The sequence below is a fragment of the Thunnus maccoyii genome, chromosome 19 (assembly GCF_910596095.1).
Source record: "Thunnus maccoyii chromosome 19, fThuMac1.1, whole genome shotgun sequence".
NCBI lineage: Eukaryota > Metazoa > Chordata > Actinopteri > Scombriformes > Scombridae > Thunnus > Thunnus maccoyii.
The window spans coordinates 17,776,391-17,793,796 of NC_056551.1; the positions used below are offsets into that span (position 1 = coordinate 17,776,391).

The 17,406-nt window shown below is 41.2% G+C and overlaps 1 protein-coding gene across 1 annotated transcript in view; it reads left to right on the forward strand.

Annotated features, from left to right (window-relative positions):
* znf462 (zinc finger protein 462) overlaps positions 1 to 17,406 on the forward strand; it is a 50,561-nt gene that overhangs the window by 11,438 nt on the left and 21,717 nt on the right. The window contains exons 2-4 of the mRNA XM_042394854.1: positions 10,716 to 10,966; positions 11,205 to 16,444; positions 17,188 to 17,322. Coding sequence (XP_042250788.1) covers positions 10,756 to 10,966; positions 11,205 to 16,444; positions 17,188 to 17,322 — 5,586 coding nt within the window. The 5' untranslated portion in view covers positions 10,716 to 10,755. The remainder of the gene's footprint in view (positions 1 to 10,715; positions 10,967 to 11,204; positions 16,445 to 17,187; positions 17,323 to 17,406) is intronic.

Sequence of the window (17,406 nt, forward strand, 5' to 3'; positions counted from 1 at the left end):
AGCCACCACTACTATAGTTAAAGTAGTATGGGGTTCTAGTAATGCATTATTTTCTAATTTTATTTTTGACATATTTTATTTAAATATATAAAATGGTGGAAAATCACATGTTAAAAAGGCCATTTATTCAGGCTATGTCTTAATTTAGATCCTATTTATCTTACTTTTAAGTATTCTTTTGCAGTGCTGAAACTATTAGTCCATTAATTGATTAATAATTCATTTCCTGTTTAAGTCACTATCAAGCAGCTCGTGGTTCTGTGAGGCTGCACTTGGGCCCAGCGGTGCTTTGAGCTAAATGCTAACGTCAACATGCTAACTTGCTCACAATGGCAATGCTAACACACTGATGTTAAGATGGTATATTGCTTACCATGTTCTCCATCTCAACGTGTTAGAATGCTAACATTAGCTAATTATCAATAAATACAAAATACAACTGACGCTCATTGGTTTTGCAGGTCATAAAAAAGGTATTTGACTAATTGAAATTTTGACCTGATGATGTATGTACCACATTTCTTGGCAATCTATCCAATAGTTGGAATATTTTACTAAAACACACAATCAAGGGTGGCCACTAGCTAAAAAGTGGATCACCAAAGTCATTAGGATTCATCCTCTAGGCACCATGTACATCTGTACCAAGTTTAATTGCGATCCATCCAATAGCTGTTGAGATATTTGCTGGTTGAGATCCTCAGATGTGAGGATTTGCAGCTTTTCCCTGTTATATCATCATTGTGTGCTGAATATCTTCTGAATATCGGGTTTTAGACTGTCGGTTGGTCTAAACATGCAATTTGAAGACATCACATCGGCCCCTTGAAACCGTGATCCGCATTTGTCACTATTTTTAGACATTTCACAGAAATGTTGAAATAATCAACACAGTGATTGATAATTAAAATGATTGGCCTACTGTTGTGCATAATCAGAAGCTTTTTTTCCCCCTATTTTTCTCTTCACTTGTTAACTTTTCTCCTCACTCTTCACCGTTATCTGAGCTTCCTGTGTTGCATGAAAACCTGTTTTACAGTCAACTTTGGTGCACGTAGTCTTCTTGTAGCAGGAAACCCAACACTTTTAGTTGCAAGGGGACAGAACAAGGAAAAAGACGTTTAAATCAGTCTTCTTTTCATGAAAACCTGTAAAATAAGAAAATGATTAGCATATGTGAAACACAGCAACTACTGTACGTACAGTATCTCCACTTTACATGCTTACTAACACAGACTACCATGCAGTGTTGTGGTTGTATCTGTCAATACGTTTTGCTTCTGTGGAGGGATGAGGCGGCAGCACACTATTGGAATATGAAGGTCAGTCAGGTCGGACCAGCTTTTCTTTTTTGAACCAGTGTTGTTATCTGCTACAGTGCCGACAGATAAAAGCCGAACTGTGAGCCAACAAGAGCAGCGTGCATGCAGGCCAAAGAATGGCTACAAACCAGACGCTGTTATTTTGGCTGGCTTGTATTTGAGGGCACCATTCCTAATCTGAACTGAAATAACTTCCAAAGCATGTATTAAGAAATACTTGGGAGATCCTTTTTAGGGAATAATACTCTTGTGTTATATTCAGACGTCATGGCTTTAATGTGTGTTTTAAGACCTTCAGGTGAGGCTGAGGCCATGAAAAATCCCAAACTAGTCGACGCTGGAATTCAGACCTCTGTATGTAGTTGAGATGGTAACAGAGCTGCCAGACTGTGTGCATATGTGTGTATTAGTGTTATTTCTCTTCTGAATGCTGTGCATGCATAGCTATAGACACATGCGCATACTGTACAAGTGCATGTTTGCTGACGGTACAACAGTACAACTGTTAGCCTCCTGGTTACCCTTTGACTGGGCCGTAGTCATTAATAATATAGCAGAAATGTATCTCCTTTTGAAAGTTACATAATCTCACTTTAAAGTTAGGAAAAGGGTTTTTAAAATGTTTGAGGGGCGGAAGGAGACATAGCTTGCGAAAAATCAGCAACTATTTTGGCAATCAGTTAATTAAAAAGTCATTTTTCAGGCAAATTTCAAACATCTTCTGTATGGCTGTTGTTTCAGCTTCTCAAATGTGAGAAATAGCTGCTTTTCTTTGACATATAAGATAGTAAACTGTTTGAAAAACAGGAATTTAGTAGAATTTTAAGACACCACTTTTGGCTCTTGGAGATTATAATGTGCAACATATTTAGTGGTGATAATCAAACCTGAAAACCTCTACCGACACCACATAACAACTTCTCACAGTGTTTACAGGATACATTAAGAAGTATTTCCATAGATACGGGTAACAAGATTTTAAAAAAAAATAACAGTTTCTTTAAACTTTTACGCCCAGGGCTGACAGATCAAACTTCATTTGTGGTTAACACGTTTGAGTGAGTCTTCTGCAGCTCAAACAGAAGTGCTGTGTTAAGATCCTCCACAGACGTGGAAAGAGTGACTCAGTTGTCCTGACCCTCTAGTCAGTGTCTATGGTGGCTCTATTTGTAACTCAGGGCCGCCTGGATGGTAGTGGCTGTCACCGAGTCTGAACTGTTTTTGTGTTCCATCTGAGTAAGCCTGCTTGGTTTGGACCTGTTTTTAGGATTTCTGCCTAACACAGTTAGAATCCTGTCAGGTCTTGCCTCACATATTGTCCTCTTTGAACAGATTTAGAACTCCCTTCAGGATGTTGTTATTTTCTTGGGTTTAAAGATCAGGACAGCTAAATATTTCCTGTGACAAGTAGCCTTCTACACAAAGAAAGTACTTACTTAGTATCTGTGTGTGTGTGTGTGTGTGTGTGTGTGTGTGTGTGTGTGTGTGTGTGTGTGTGTGCGTGTGTGTTTTCAAGCAGAAAAACACAGTTTCAGTGTTACAAAACCAGAAATCAGATCTACAGCTGCGTCTACCGATTATCTGTGTTAGTGATTAATCTGACAGTTATTTCCATAATTAACTGATCAATTGTTTGGTCTATAAAATGTCAGGAAGTAATGAGAAATGCCTGTCACAATAATGCCAAATGTGACTTCAGATTTGTTGTTTTGCCCGACCGACATCCTCACAATCGAGAAGCTGAAACTAGATCATATTTGGCATTTTTGCCTGAAAAACAACTTAAATATTTATTTGATTGTAGACTTATCGATTGACAGACTAATAGTTCCAGCTGTAGTCCTGAAACAGGATGTTAGGAGCAGCATTATTCATGACTGATTGGCTGACGCATTGCTGACCTTGACACATGTATAACTATCTAGCAGTACATGAGACCAGTTGTGACATCTCACCAAGGGGCAGCTCAGAAGGGTGCATGTTCAGTCACATCAAAATGTTGGTGAAAACATTTTTCTTAAATCATATTAAAATCAATACTTGATTTAATCATAACCCCTCTTAACCGTCGGCTCTTTTCTCACATTTTCACAACAACATTTTCAAAGTGTAGTGACCAACAGAAACTGTTAAACTGCAGAACAGTTGTGAAATATCTCATCTAAAGGCCCCAACCACGACTCCAGATACACCAAATGATGCAGTCACCAGGTGTAGGATGAGCAAAAAAAAAACAACAAAACCTTGGCTTTGAAACCAAAAGCCTTACTTGATTTTTTTCTGGTATCAAAGCTGCTCAGTTGTATCTGGTAAAGAGAACGATTAAAGGTTTGATGCCAAAATAAATATATCTTGCTCCTGTTTGACTTGGCCCATACTTGCATCAGCAGATGTTGGATTTCAGGAGATTGATATGAGCCTTCTATTGAGATACAAAGCTATCTAATGCTGCTTCATGTCATACCATTACAAAGCTATAGGCCCTTTTAGGGATAGTTCGTATTTTCGCACACTGTATTATGCCGCAGCAGCACGTTCTGACCCAAACAGCTGATATGTGGTGTAATACAGTGCGCAGATCTACTGCAGGTAATACACTGACTATGGATAAGTACTTCATAGAACCCCCACAAAATATGGTGTATGATACCAAAAACATGAACGTATTAACAGAATTATAAGGAAATAACTGTGTAGCACTGTGTAGATTCAGAGACCCGTCGGTAGATTTGGCACATTCAGGAAAAGCAGGTTGTGCTGTTGTATGTTTAGTAAATATAAAACAACACGTGTGATGCAGGCTTGCACACAGCATGGAAAGACAACACACACAGTAGGTGATCCAAGGAAAAAAAATAAAGCATCAAAAATGTGAACTAACCAATATCCGTCCGCTAGGTAGAATTAAATTAAACATCAAGTGCTATTAGTTCCACATCTTGTCTATGACATACGTTGGCCCGGTGCCTGTTAACAGTATCTTTCTTCAGGTGCGATGGCAACGCCTGGTAGTCGAGCCAAAAACATCACAGAGGCTGTCAACCGTTGTGATGTGTACCACAGTCAAAAAAATGTCTCCGCAGTTTCACACCATGAGCTAAAATTAAAATAAGACAAAGCAAATGTGTTGAGAACACGAACGACAGACGTTGTTGCCATAAGATCAGTGTTACTATGAATAGAAAATGTCATCCACCATTATCAAGTATGCTGTTGTCCAGAGTTTTGTTGTGCTCCTTCGCTCTACGGTCTTGACTCTTCAGATGCTGAATCCAAGCTTTTCTGGGTTGGATAACATTACCTGAAGTTACATTTACAGTCATATTGAAGTCTAATACATGTTGCCTTTGAGCAGACATAGTGAGAGATTTGCATGGTTGCATCTGAGCAATAAATATTATGTAATAATGTTTTTAGTTGATGGGTCATTCTCTATGATTATGATCATCATGTGAGCTAAATATTTAGATTGTGGTTTAGCTGGAATTTGAAAGATCATGGGTTGAGTTTCATTATAAATCTGCTGCTTTACAGTACAGGTATGTCTCATGTAGCTCCATATCTATCTGTATAGAGAAGGTTAACAGTATGAGTACAGTAGGAACACCTCTACCATAATTCACAATCCACTACTTGCTTTTATATCCTATTTTTGTCAAGACTGTGTACGAGAGGTGTAGCTTCAACTCTTTGGTCACTGTTATTTGTGTACAAGTAACTGCTGAGCAAGCTATCAGATCCGGTGTGTTGAATCCTCCAGGGCTGCTGACATCAGAGGATGGGAGTAGCCATCTTGATCTCCAGCTCTCTATCTCCTGTTTGTGCAAGAGGCCAAATTCTCACTGGTCCTGTGACGCAACGTTTGCTGCTCTTCTGCAGACACAATGAGATCTTTCTCTGCTGTCTTTTTTGCTCTCTTCTTTTTAGTCTGAGTAAACCTGGAGAACACTGTGGGAAAGAGATCAGGATTTCAAATGTTATGCAGTTACCTTTATACTCCTCTCTCTTTTATTTTTTTTTTTTAGAACTTTCTTGAAACTAAAAATTTATTGATTTTTCTCTGATGTTGTCATCTCATCTCGGTAAAAATCAATTTCCATGGCTCAGGCTACCTGCTGCTACCGCCACTGTATTTTTTTTTTTTTCCTTTAAAAAGCAGGCTGTCATTTTCAATCAATGGGTCATTAATTATTGAGGCTGTGCAGGTTGAGGAGATGCATGTCCTGTCTTGTTTGGCAGATAAATTATCTGTAGCCAGGATGCTCGCCATATAACAATGTAACACATCCGTGGGGTTTTCTCTCGCCGACGGCATGAGATGGTAGCACTAACCAACAGTTAAGGACAAAACCTCTGTACTCCTAATCAGCTTAATGCTGGCTTATTCAAAGGCCCTCTTTCAGACAGAGCAGCTGCTGTCAGCCAGTTTGAGTAGAGGGTGTGACTGCTGGCAGAGCTCACCGATGCAGAGAGACCGGTTGGTGATTAACAAATGTCAGTAGACTTTGGAATCTGGGGAGCCCAGTCTGATGGCTTTGTCCTCTGTTGCTTTCCACTGAAGGTCTTCCAGGTGGCTCCGTCATGCTCCCTCGCTGCCTCCCCTTCTCCTCCCACCCTTCCCCTTCCGGCCTGCTCTCCCCTTCTGCTTCTCTCTGTCCCTTCTCGTCTTCTCCTCAGGGCTCAGGATTGCAGAGCTCTGAGATAAAGAAGTTCAGACATGCCTCACATTTTTAGACCCCCTTGCGGAACGTTGCTGGCAGTTCCTACAAAACGCATTTGCTGTATTTCTCCTCTGGTTTTTCCACAAAGTGTCAGTGCATGCCACTCACTCCGAACGGGGTTTCTAGAATTTCTCTGAAAAGCTCTTGATGTGAGAGATAATGTCCCTGAGAAATGAAAGGGACTAGGCAAAGTCAGGCTGGCAAGAATGTGAGATGTTTTCTGCTGAGCTGTGTGGGCAGAGGGCTTGGGTACAGTGCTGTACATCTGGCAGATAGATTTCTGTCAGCAGCTCTCCAGTGACAGGCTGCCTGCCTTTGAGGAAGAGGATCAGATCTGTGGGTCCATGTTGTGTGCTGGCTGAACACCTAAGTGCACATAGTCAGCTCCTAAAATGGCTGCCCTTGAAGCTCGGCTCAGAGGAGGATCTGAGCAGCTCAGTCGCTGCCTGTTAGAGCCCCAGCTGACTGGATGAAAGCAGTTACACAATCTCACCCATTAACTTGGTGTGGCGCAGGAACTGACTGGCTGAAAAGACACAGCCAACTCTAAGGCAGATGGTGGTTGTGTAGGAGGCTTTTTTTTTTTCCCTCACTCCCCAGGCATTCCTCTCCCCTCCTTCTCCGAAAGGATTCTCTTGATATCCATGTCAAGGAACCTGGCATTAGGAGGCAACTTTGTTCAAAACAGCAGTGAACTGCCAAGAGAGCAGGGTGGGGCCCCGTGGTGAGGCTGTAACCTGACCCTGTATAACAATGGATCCCCTGGTTGCTCAGGGACATACTGGCAGCTTGGCCTGCTCACATGGAGCTCTCCCCTGGCTGGCCAGTTGGGTGTGGGAAGCAGGGCGGGATTCCCAACTGTCTCTGGCTGGATCTCACTTGAAATTTCTTGGTTTCAGTATCCAGATCATTGGACTGAATTTGATAGTGTTACCAAAGCTGTATTTCATTGGTGTCCTTGCTAAAATCAAAGCGGAATTTGTAACACAAGATCAAATTTATATTTTTTCAGTTTTCAGTATTGAATAATTTTCTTTCATTGTTTTTTTTTAGGGAAAAGTAAATTACACAGGAGCTTCACTTTTAACAACTTGAAACAATACATTTTATCAAAATTTAACAAGCTGATGGCTTGGAGATACTTCACATCTTTTTTTTATAATATTTGGATTGTCAGTCAAATGTGGTAGTGTTTTTGTTTCATGTGATGGTGTATTCAAGGTCTGATTGCTTATTGTCACATTTAATAAATTCAGGAACTGTGATACAAGACTCATAGGCTGAGATCACTCCTTCCTTCACTCATTCACTACTCCCAAGACAATAGACACCCAATAGTTTACTCAATAATGAGCAGTATATTGAGAATTTGGACACTTACTAATCATCATCATCAAGCATCATCACTGACATACGGGAGTATCAGACAGTCAAATAAAATGGTGGACAGTAAATATTGTACTCTCTCACTCTTTCTCTCTCTCTTTGATGACAAGAAAGTCATTAGTCTTTATTTTAAAGAAATGGAAAAAGCTTACAGGCCTATAAGGTTTGCTATAGTTCCAATTAAATGACTTCCTTGTTTGCACACTTTACAGTTTTGACAAGATAGATTCAGCCAAATTATGTGTAATAATTACACAATACATGTGCTGTCATTTTTACACGAGTATTTTAAGCCTATAGAGAGACCGCCCTTGTAGAATACAACTTCAGATTGATTGAAATAAAGTTGCTGTTTCTTTAAATGATGATTCCCAAATTAAAAACACATAGCGGCACTGCGCTCATGTCACAGTTGCTCCAAAGCAGTTTAATAACGCTGCTGTTATATGAATATAACTCAATTAGGATGCTTTTTCCCCTCATATTTTTAGGATGCCCAAATTGAAGCAGTTTATTATGAGAGTGTTATACAATTAATTATAGCTACAGTGGAATATTGACTTTTTATTATTCTTTAATAACTCTGGCATTTCAGCAAGAGTATAAAGAGCACTTATGGTTATAGTAAGAGTGGTTTAAGTCAGATTCTAGTCACATTATAATGTAGACTTTTTCCATTAAGAACAATGGATTATACAATAATATTCACCAAGGGTCATGCTTGCAGTGTGAACCATTAATCCTTTTTGAATACATGCAAAATATTTCTTATCTGTGCCTAATAGAACACACAAATTAATGCTTGCTCTCAGCTCTCGACAAAATGTGAGTTTTGAGTTTGGAAAGTGCTCGTCAGTGTGGTGCTATTTTGAATGAGTTACATCTAATTTGATTTAAATGAGTCGCCTTGGATGTGAGGATGGACTAGTGGTTTTTCTCCTCTCATTTTTCCAGTTAACTCATACGGTCAAGCTGTACAATGAAGGAAAAAATATTTTAAAAACATTCAGAAAGATTTATGACGTTGTCAATTGTCAGTTTGACACAAAAGAAAAACACATAAAAAGTTGTTGCACAAGTTTCTTTCCTGGTCGTTTTTAACCGTTAGAAACTAAACTGACAAACAGTGTACACAGTGTGTTGGTGTGTACACAAATCTCCATTTGTTCACTTCATTGTTGTTTTAGTCTTGTGTTTAAAGTTTTTTTTTTTCCAACTGACATTGATATGCAGGGGTGGACAAAATAAAGAAAACACCTGGCAGTATATCAAGGAGGTAATAGGGAGGAGGACCTCCTGTGCATTCAAAACAGCTCTAATTCATCATGAAAGCATTAATATGTTCTGCAACGTTTTCTAGTAGTTCTTCATAGTAATCATTAAACCACTCTTGAACTTCCTCAGTGGTTTGGGTAATCATCCTTTCCTGTAAACCAGGCCTCATACTGTAAATGTTGGCCATTATGCATCTATGAAGAGCAATCATCAGACCTATTGATTCCCAGAACATAGCTACCGATACCGTGGGTTACGGTATGGGATACGAGGAGTTTCTGAATGGGAGCCTTATTACAGTGTGAATATCAACTTTGTTAGACTCAAAACAGTTTTTATTGAGACACTGTCAGATAGGTGCTGAATCACTTTGGTGTTAACTTAACAAAATCTTCTTAAGTGTTCATTTGTTGACTTTCTATTAGCGAGGTTACTTTTTGTTGATGCAGTTTCTTCGTATATAACATGCAGTTTTTGGGACTAATGAACCTGCAGTTTGGGCACTGCCCATTTGATCTGTTTGCACGAGACCTGGCATATATTTACTGTGTAATCAGGTGTCACACTAAAGTAATATGATTCACCTTTATTGTTACATTTAAAAGTTGGTTTTCATGTGGTGTTGGTTGGTTAGATTTTTTCCTCCAAATGAATTGTGTGCATCACAGTATGCACCTGTTGTCTTACGGAGACATAATATGTTGTCAGAAATGATAAGCTTTATACTTTGATTTACTCATTACCGTGTTCAAAAGAGGGTGTGAAAAAGTCTGATTGGTTAGGTTTTTATTTGAACGTCAATGTTGTAATTTGCGACCTTAAACTACCTGTCATAACCAGTATGAGCTATAAAACCTATTTGCGATTTTTTTTTTTTTTAGACAAAATGACAATTGATTAGAAAGCCTCGATGAAGGAGCTGTGAAATGATGGCCACATCACCAGCTTCCATTTTTCTGGCCAAGTCCAAACTGCAGAGAAGCCCAAAGACATAAAGCCTTCATCTCTCAGTTGATTCATTCAATCTTATTTCAGAGCGGTTGATACAATCTGATGGAATAGTCTGCTCTAAATACTGAGCTGTGGAGCTGCTCTCCAGCTGTTGCTTATCCCAAGGTAATAAAAATGGGACAAATCAGCCCATAATCCCTCCTCAGTCCCTCCATTGTTCTTGGAATGATGCTCTGCTAAAAAATGGGACCTTCTTAGTATTCCGGGTAACATCAGCGTCTGCTGAATTTCCCTCTTTGACATGTTTTGCGAGGCTCCCTATCAGAGTTTTTTGACAGCTCCAGTCCATTAGAGATTGAAAATGGTGTCGTTTTTGTATGAATTTGTGACTATTTGTCAGTGTGGTTTGTCATCATAATGAGACAACAGACATTTGTGGCATAAACAAACAAATGTGCGTTCTTCATATAATTTTTAATTTTTCGTTCCTACAACTTTTTATTTTACCATCTCATTGCTGTCATAGATAATTTTTTTCTATTCACAGCAATGTGCTACATTGCTTTTGTAGGACATTCTTGCAAATGCAATTTGAAGAGGCTCTATAAAGCTAGCAAATGAGGCTGTGCTTTCTAAGGATATCGTTTTGAGCATGTAATCATGAACGGTTGAAGACGTCATAGTTTTTGCTCACCATCGCCTCACTTGTTATATTGAAAAGACATGTCATTCATCTTGTACTTGATTATTCTTGGTTCACAGCAGGGATTGCCATTGGTAATCATGTTAGATTATCACTAAGATCATTTTTATGGACATGTTCCCTGTTCTGAATTTTTAACTGACTCCAGGCTTCAAGCTTTTTTAGGTCTGTACATACAGAGAGTCTCCTTGTGATAAAAGCCCCCCCCCCCCCCCGAACTTGCAGGGTAAATGGGGGTTAGCCAATGATTCTCATTTTTATTTTCTCAGTCACAACCAGATGAATTAGACATGCATGGTGCCATAACTCCCTGGAAAATCCTGTATATCCTCATGATTTTTTCCTTTTTCTTTGCAGGTTTCCCTGATTTTCCAGGGAGTACTCCCCCCTTTCAGTGATGGAGGTATTGCAGTGTGATGGCTGTGACTTCCGTGCCGAGTCATATGATGATTTGAAGACCCACATTCAGGAAGTACACACTGTTTTCCTGCAGCCTGCAGATGCAGATGAGTCTGACTCGCTGAAAGACGAGGATGAAGATGAGGAGGAAGAGGAGGAATATGAGGATAAGGATGACAAGGATTATACGCCTCCTAAAGCTGGAATGAGTATGCCTGCCTACCACATTAATTCAGATGTTACAGTTAATTTGTTGAGGATTAGGAAACACTTCTTTCTCTGTTTCAAAGAGCTCTACATAGTAGGATGGTTGTATATTTCATTGAGGAGCATAAAAATGCATTGACATGTAGCTGGTTATATTAACAGAGACAACAGCAAAAGCTAAATGCTCATGTTTTACTATTTTTCAACACATGTCTCACACACGTTCTCTTTTTTTTCAAGGCCCCAACTCTACTGAAGGTTCCAACCAAACGTCACAGAAGCAGACAGCTGAAACCCATCTGCCGTTTTACCAGTGCAAGTTCTGTGTCCGTTACTTCAGATCGAAGTCATTCTTAAGAAATCACACCAAAAAGGTGCATAATGTTGTAGAGGAAGATTCAGGGGAAAATATCTCCACACAAACAACAAAGCAGCCCAGCTACACTGTTATAATGCATAATGACCATTCAAAGGTGTATTCCTGTCAGTATTGCACATACAAGTCTCCACGCAAAGCAAGGATAATGAAACACCAAATCATGTATCATAACAAAGTTCCCTCAGAAAGCGCTGGAGATGCTTCGGAATATGCTGAGACTGGAGGGGAATCCGACTCGGCCAGTGGACTCATGAAGGGAATGTTCGCCTGCGAATGGTGTGACTATCAAACTGACCAGAAGGACAGCTGGACTAATCATGTGGTGAAGGAACACAGTGACAAAGTCAAGATAGTTTCTTCCATTGCAGAGCTGGAAGGGGAGGCAAGTGCAAGCTCACCTAAACCAGATTCTCCCTCCTCTTCCCAAAGCCCGACTGTATCAAAGATAAGTTTCACAGATGATCGTGGAAACGAGGAGTCAGGTGGAAAAACACCAGAAAATACATTGGAGAAATCAGTTGCAGAGATCTCATCTTTTCAGTATGCACAGATGAGTGCAGTTACACCCAACAGCACAGGTTCCTCCATTGTGTCCAAGAGGTTTGCTTCATCTGATGTCTCCAACAGTGGCATAGAGATGGACGCAAACTTACTCAATGAAGAAGACTCTAGGAGCAGCTTAGAAGATGATGATGAAGAAGAGTTGGGCGATATAGATGATCCCAGCTATACTGGAACCCTGTCAGCAGATGCAAAGCAGCTTTTGACTGATGAGGATAATAAATTACTGGAGACTAAAGGAATACCATTCAGAAAGTACATGAATCGCTTTCAGTGCCCCTTTTGCTCCTTCCTTACGATGCACAGGCGGAGCATCTCCCGCCACATTGAAAACATTCACCTTTCTGGTAAAACCACAGTGTATAAATGTGATGAATGCCCATTTATTTGCACCAGCCCTCTTAAACTGGGCACACACAAACAGAGTCATACCTCCTCAGATTTAGAGACCCTGGACCTGACGAGTGATAGTCCAGAACCTCAGAATGACAATGCTGCAGAGCCAGTTAATGGGGGTAATGTAAGTTCCAAAGTCAATGGAAAAAAGACAACCAGCACACTGAACGACCAGCAGAACCCTCATCGCTGCACGCTCTGCAGCTTCTCTACCACCACTCTGAAAGGTCTGAGGGTTCACCAGCAGCACAAGCATTCCTACTGTGATGACCTAGATCCCACTGTCTTTGAAAGTCAGCTGACTGACCAGCTGGATGCTGAAGTGGACGCCTCTCCGATCTTTCTACAAAAAACCCAGACCTCCATTTTAGGACTTGCTACCAAAAAGCCCTTAGTAACAGGGAAAAGAGCCAGGAAGTCCATTAATGACTTGCCTTTGGATTTGTCCTCGGTCAAGAAGAGAACCAGAATTGATGAAATTGCCAGTAACCTTCAAAGTAAGATTAGCCAAAGCCAACAGGACATGATCATAAATCTCGATGACATGGATGATGAAGAAGCTGGAGAAAATCATGCCAGTGCGGATAAAGTGGGCAGAAACCATGATAGCAAAAGCCCTGTCTTTGCTTACAACACACAGCAGCTTCATTCAAGAGAATCAGCAATCTCTCATGAGGGAGGTAGAATAGGGAAAAGAAAAAGCAACCCTAAATCGAAACCTAGAAACATTCCTATATCGCTGACTCTTTCAGATGACAGTGAAAACATCTCCGCTGACCCAAGTGATAGTAGGGATGCTATCCAAGAGAACAGTGAATATTCAGAAGAACCTGGAACTGCACGTTTCTACTGTAAACACTGTGATTACCACAACAAGTCGGCTCGTAGCGTCAGCACCCATTACCAGAGGATGCACCCTTACATCAAGTTCAGCTTTAAGTACATCCTGGACCCCGAGGACCAGAGTGCGGTCTTCCGTTGCTTAGAGTGCTACATTGAATACACAAATTACAATGATCTACACCAACACTACATGGATCACCACCCTGAAGCAAGCAATGTTCTCAACTTCAACCAGCCAAATTTGGTATACATGTGCCGCTTTTGTTCATACACAAGCCCCAATGTCAGGAGTCTAATGCCCCATTACCAAAGAATGCATCCAACAGTAAAAATTAACAATGCCATGATCTTCTCCAGCTACGTAGTGGAGCAGTCCCACAAGACTGGCGAATCGCAGACTTTGAGGGAAATTTTAAACTCTGGCCCCAAAAGTTTTAACTCAGCCACGTCGACCCCCAGGTCCTCCTCAAGCCCAGTACCGAAAGCAATCCCCAAGACCCCTGAGGCCAGTGCTGAGACAGACTCCCTCAAAGAAGCTATGGGTGCCAATGTCGTTGTCTACGATTGTGATGTGTGTTCTTTTGCGAGCCCCAACATGCACTCTGTTTTGGTCCACTACCAGAAGAAACACCCAGAGCAAAAGGCATCTTATTTCCGTATACAGAAAACCATGAAGGTCATCTCAGTGGATCAGTCACAACCTGTTGCCAACTCTTCATTTAACCTCAGCATGGCTACGCCTCCAAAACAATCAAGTGCAGCACTGTATGGATCAGATGAAGAAATGTACTACTGTAAACATTGTGTGTACAGCAACAGATCTGTTGTTGGTGTGTTGGTCCATTATCAAAAGAGACACCCAGAAGTAAAAGTGACAGCAAAATATATAAAACATGGTGCCCCCACCCCAGGTTTGATGAAATTAATGGATGAATTGCAAATTGCAGCTCCCAAACAGTTTTTGAAGCAATTTCAAAACAACGGTCACGATGGATCCAACAACTCAAGCCCTAAACCAGGAAGTGGCGAGAAAGGGGAGGACGAGCTGTTCTTTTGTCAGCACTGTGATTATGGCAACCGCACTGTAAAAGGGGTGCTTATTCATTACCAGAAAAAGCATAGAGAAACCAAGGCCAATGCTGACCTTGTACGTCGTCACACTGCAGTTGTCCGGAGTCAGCGTGAGCGTGCACAGATGGTTCAGTCAAGCAGTGTCTCTTCTGCAATGGTGCCAGCCCCTCCAGACTCTGAAAATGCAACGCCTCTGCGTTCCCTGAAGTGCAGACACTGTTCCTACACATCACCCTATGTCTATGCTCTAAAGAAGCATCTGAAGAAAGAGCACCCCACTGTGAAAGCCACAGCCATGACCATTTTACACTGGGCTTACGAAGATGGCATTCTTGAGGCTGGCTACCACTGTGAGTGGTGCATTTACTCCCATGCTGAACCCCAAGGCCTGCTGCTCCATTACCAAAGACGCCATCCTGAGCACAATGTCGATTACACATACATGGCCAGCAAGCTATGGGCTGGGCCAGAGACCACCCAACAAGGGGGCAATGCAGAAACTAAACATTACAAATGCAGAGATTGTGCCTTTGAGGCCTGTACAATATGGGACATAACCAGTCACTATCAGGCAGTCCATCCCTGGGCCATTAAAGGGGATGAATCTGTGCTTTTGGATATTATCAAAGGAAATGGCTCAGCTGAAAAGATCCACCAGCAGGTTGCCAAAGAGCATGCGTCTTTCAATTGCCAGTCTGCTGAAGATGATGGAGCTCTGGTCATTGCCACCCCACCTCAAGAGAGCAACCCCCATCCTACCCACCCCCGTCTTTCCATCTCTAATAATCCTTATCAGTGTACTGTATGTCTGTCAGAGTACAACAGTCTCCATGGCCTCCTCACTCACTATGGAAAGAAGCACCCGGGCATGAAGGTAAAAGCTGCAGATTTTGCACAGGAGGCAGATATCAACCCCAGTTCTGTGTATAAATGCCGTCACTGTCCATATGTAAACTCCCGTATCCATGGCGTACTCACTCACTATCAGAAAAGACACCCATTAGTGAAAGTCACTGCAGAGGACTTTGCAAATGATATAGAGCAAATCAGTGACGTTAATGATAGCGATGACAAGTGCAAAACTCAAAGGCAGGGCTTTGGCGCATACAGATGCAAAATGTGCCCGTATACACATGGGACACTGGAGAAACTCAAAATCCATTATGAGAAATATCACAATCAGTCGGCCTCTGATATGTTCACTCCCGCTCTGACAAATTTCTCCTCCAGTAAGGACACAGAGCCAGTAGCTGAATGCAGTGCCAGTAATATATCAAGCGGCGCAAAAGTCCAAGAGGTCAGTGAATTGGACTTTGCTCTCTCCCAGTTACCCATCAATAAGACAGAGAAACATGCTATATTCAAGTGTCAGCTCTGCAAATACTTCTGCTCCACCAGGAAAGGCATTGCTCGCCATTACCGTATCAAGCACAACAATGTTCGTGCTCAGCCCGAGGGTAAAAACAATGTCTTCAAATGTGCACTCTGTGCGTACACAAACCCTATACGCAAAGGCCTGGCAGCACATTACCAGAAGCGGCATGATATTGATGCCTATTATACCCATTGTCTGGCTGCTTCCAAGACTATAACCGAAAAGCCCAACAAAGTGATGGCACCCCCGCCATCTGAAGGAGACAATTCAGAAATGAGTGAAGACTTGCGTTTGGCCGTGGAGAGACGAAGGTGTTCTCTTTGCAATTTCCAGGCCTTCAGCAGGAAGAGCATTGTCTCACACTACATTAAACGCCACCCAGGTGTCTTCCCCAAGAAGCAGCATTCTAGCAAGCTTGGTCGCTACTTTACCGTTATCTATGCCAAAGAACCCGAGAAACTCGCTGTCAGTGCAATGGCAGAAGACGAAAAAGAAGTACTGGAGGTTCCGCTCGAACCCGAGCAGGACAGAGAGGTTGAATGGCTGCCATTTAAGTGTCTAAAATGCTTCCGGCTGTCCTTCAGCACAGGCGAGCTGCTCTCTATGCACTACAACGACCACCACAGCAACGACTTGAAGAGGGACTTTGTGGTATCGCCTGGTCCCGGGGATGAGGACTCTGAGTTGTACCAGTGTTCTCATTGTGAGCTCAAGTTCCTGGCTCTCCCAGTTCTGGCCAAACATCTATTCAACCATAATGAGGAGTTTCAGAAGAGAGCCATGAGGCAGGAGAGGAGGAGGCAGCTTCTCAGCAAACAGAAAGCCGCAGAACTACCTGAGACCAAACCTGAGAAGGTGAGCGTAGATATGAGTGAAACCTTGTAAATCAAACAATAAAACTGTAAAATGTAATTATCATATTACCATTAATGTATATGAGAACATGCTATAAATCATCTGATGCTGCAGTCTCAAGCTACGACTGTCAATCATACTACAGCTATTCTTTAACACCTGGAAGTCATAGGCTCCAATCTATGAAAATCTATAAAAAATAGCTCATAGAGATATATCTATCAATGAGAGTACTGTTAATTTATCATCACATGACTTTATAAACCCACATTAATTGCAGTTGTACCCAAAGTATTCAAATTCCGCCAACACTGAAATGAAGAGACAATTAAAGACACTATTATATATTTCCATTTGCCCCTTCGCTGTCACCAGGAGTACATAACAGTGGACGAGTGATAATTACTTTCATAATAAATAATACCATCGATCTCATTTAAAGTATATTTGAGAACAGTGGCGGTCTATAACTTCACAGAGAAAAGGTAAATCTCATAGAAAAGAGATAGTAGTATCTTCTGACTGTGGCAAACATCAGCTGATTTAGACTGTTCATATGCATTAATGACACTAAGCAAAAAGTAAACTACACTGTTAAAGTCATTTAAAAGTTAAACAATATAATTTGAAATAAACATCTTTATTATAAATAATTTCCATCTACATTTATAAAAGATGTCAAACAAAAAGGGGGAAAAACTGCATAACACAGGCTCTTTTGTCATTTTTCTTTGTGTCAACAGGAAAGCCCTGTAAATAAAGCTCCCATAGGATTCAGGTGTAACTTCTGCGTAGAGGTGCACCCCACCCTCCGAGCCATCTGCAACCACCTTAGGAAACATGTCCAGTATGGAGAGGTCAAAGAGGGACATGTCAAGGTAAACAGAGTTAGATTTCTTCTCAAATTTCTTAAATGGTGTTTTTTTTCGTATTTTGATTGGGGATTTACTACATTATCCAAA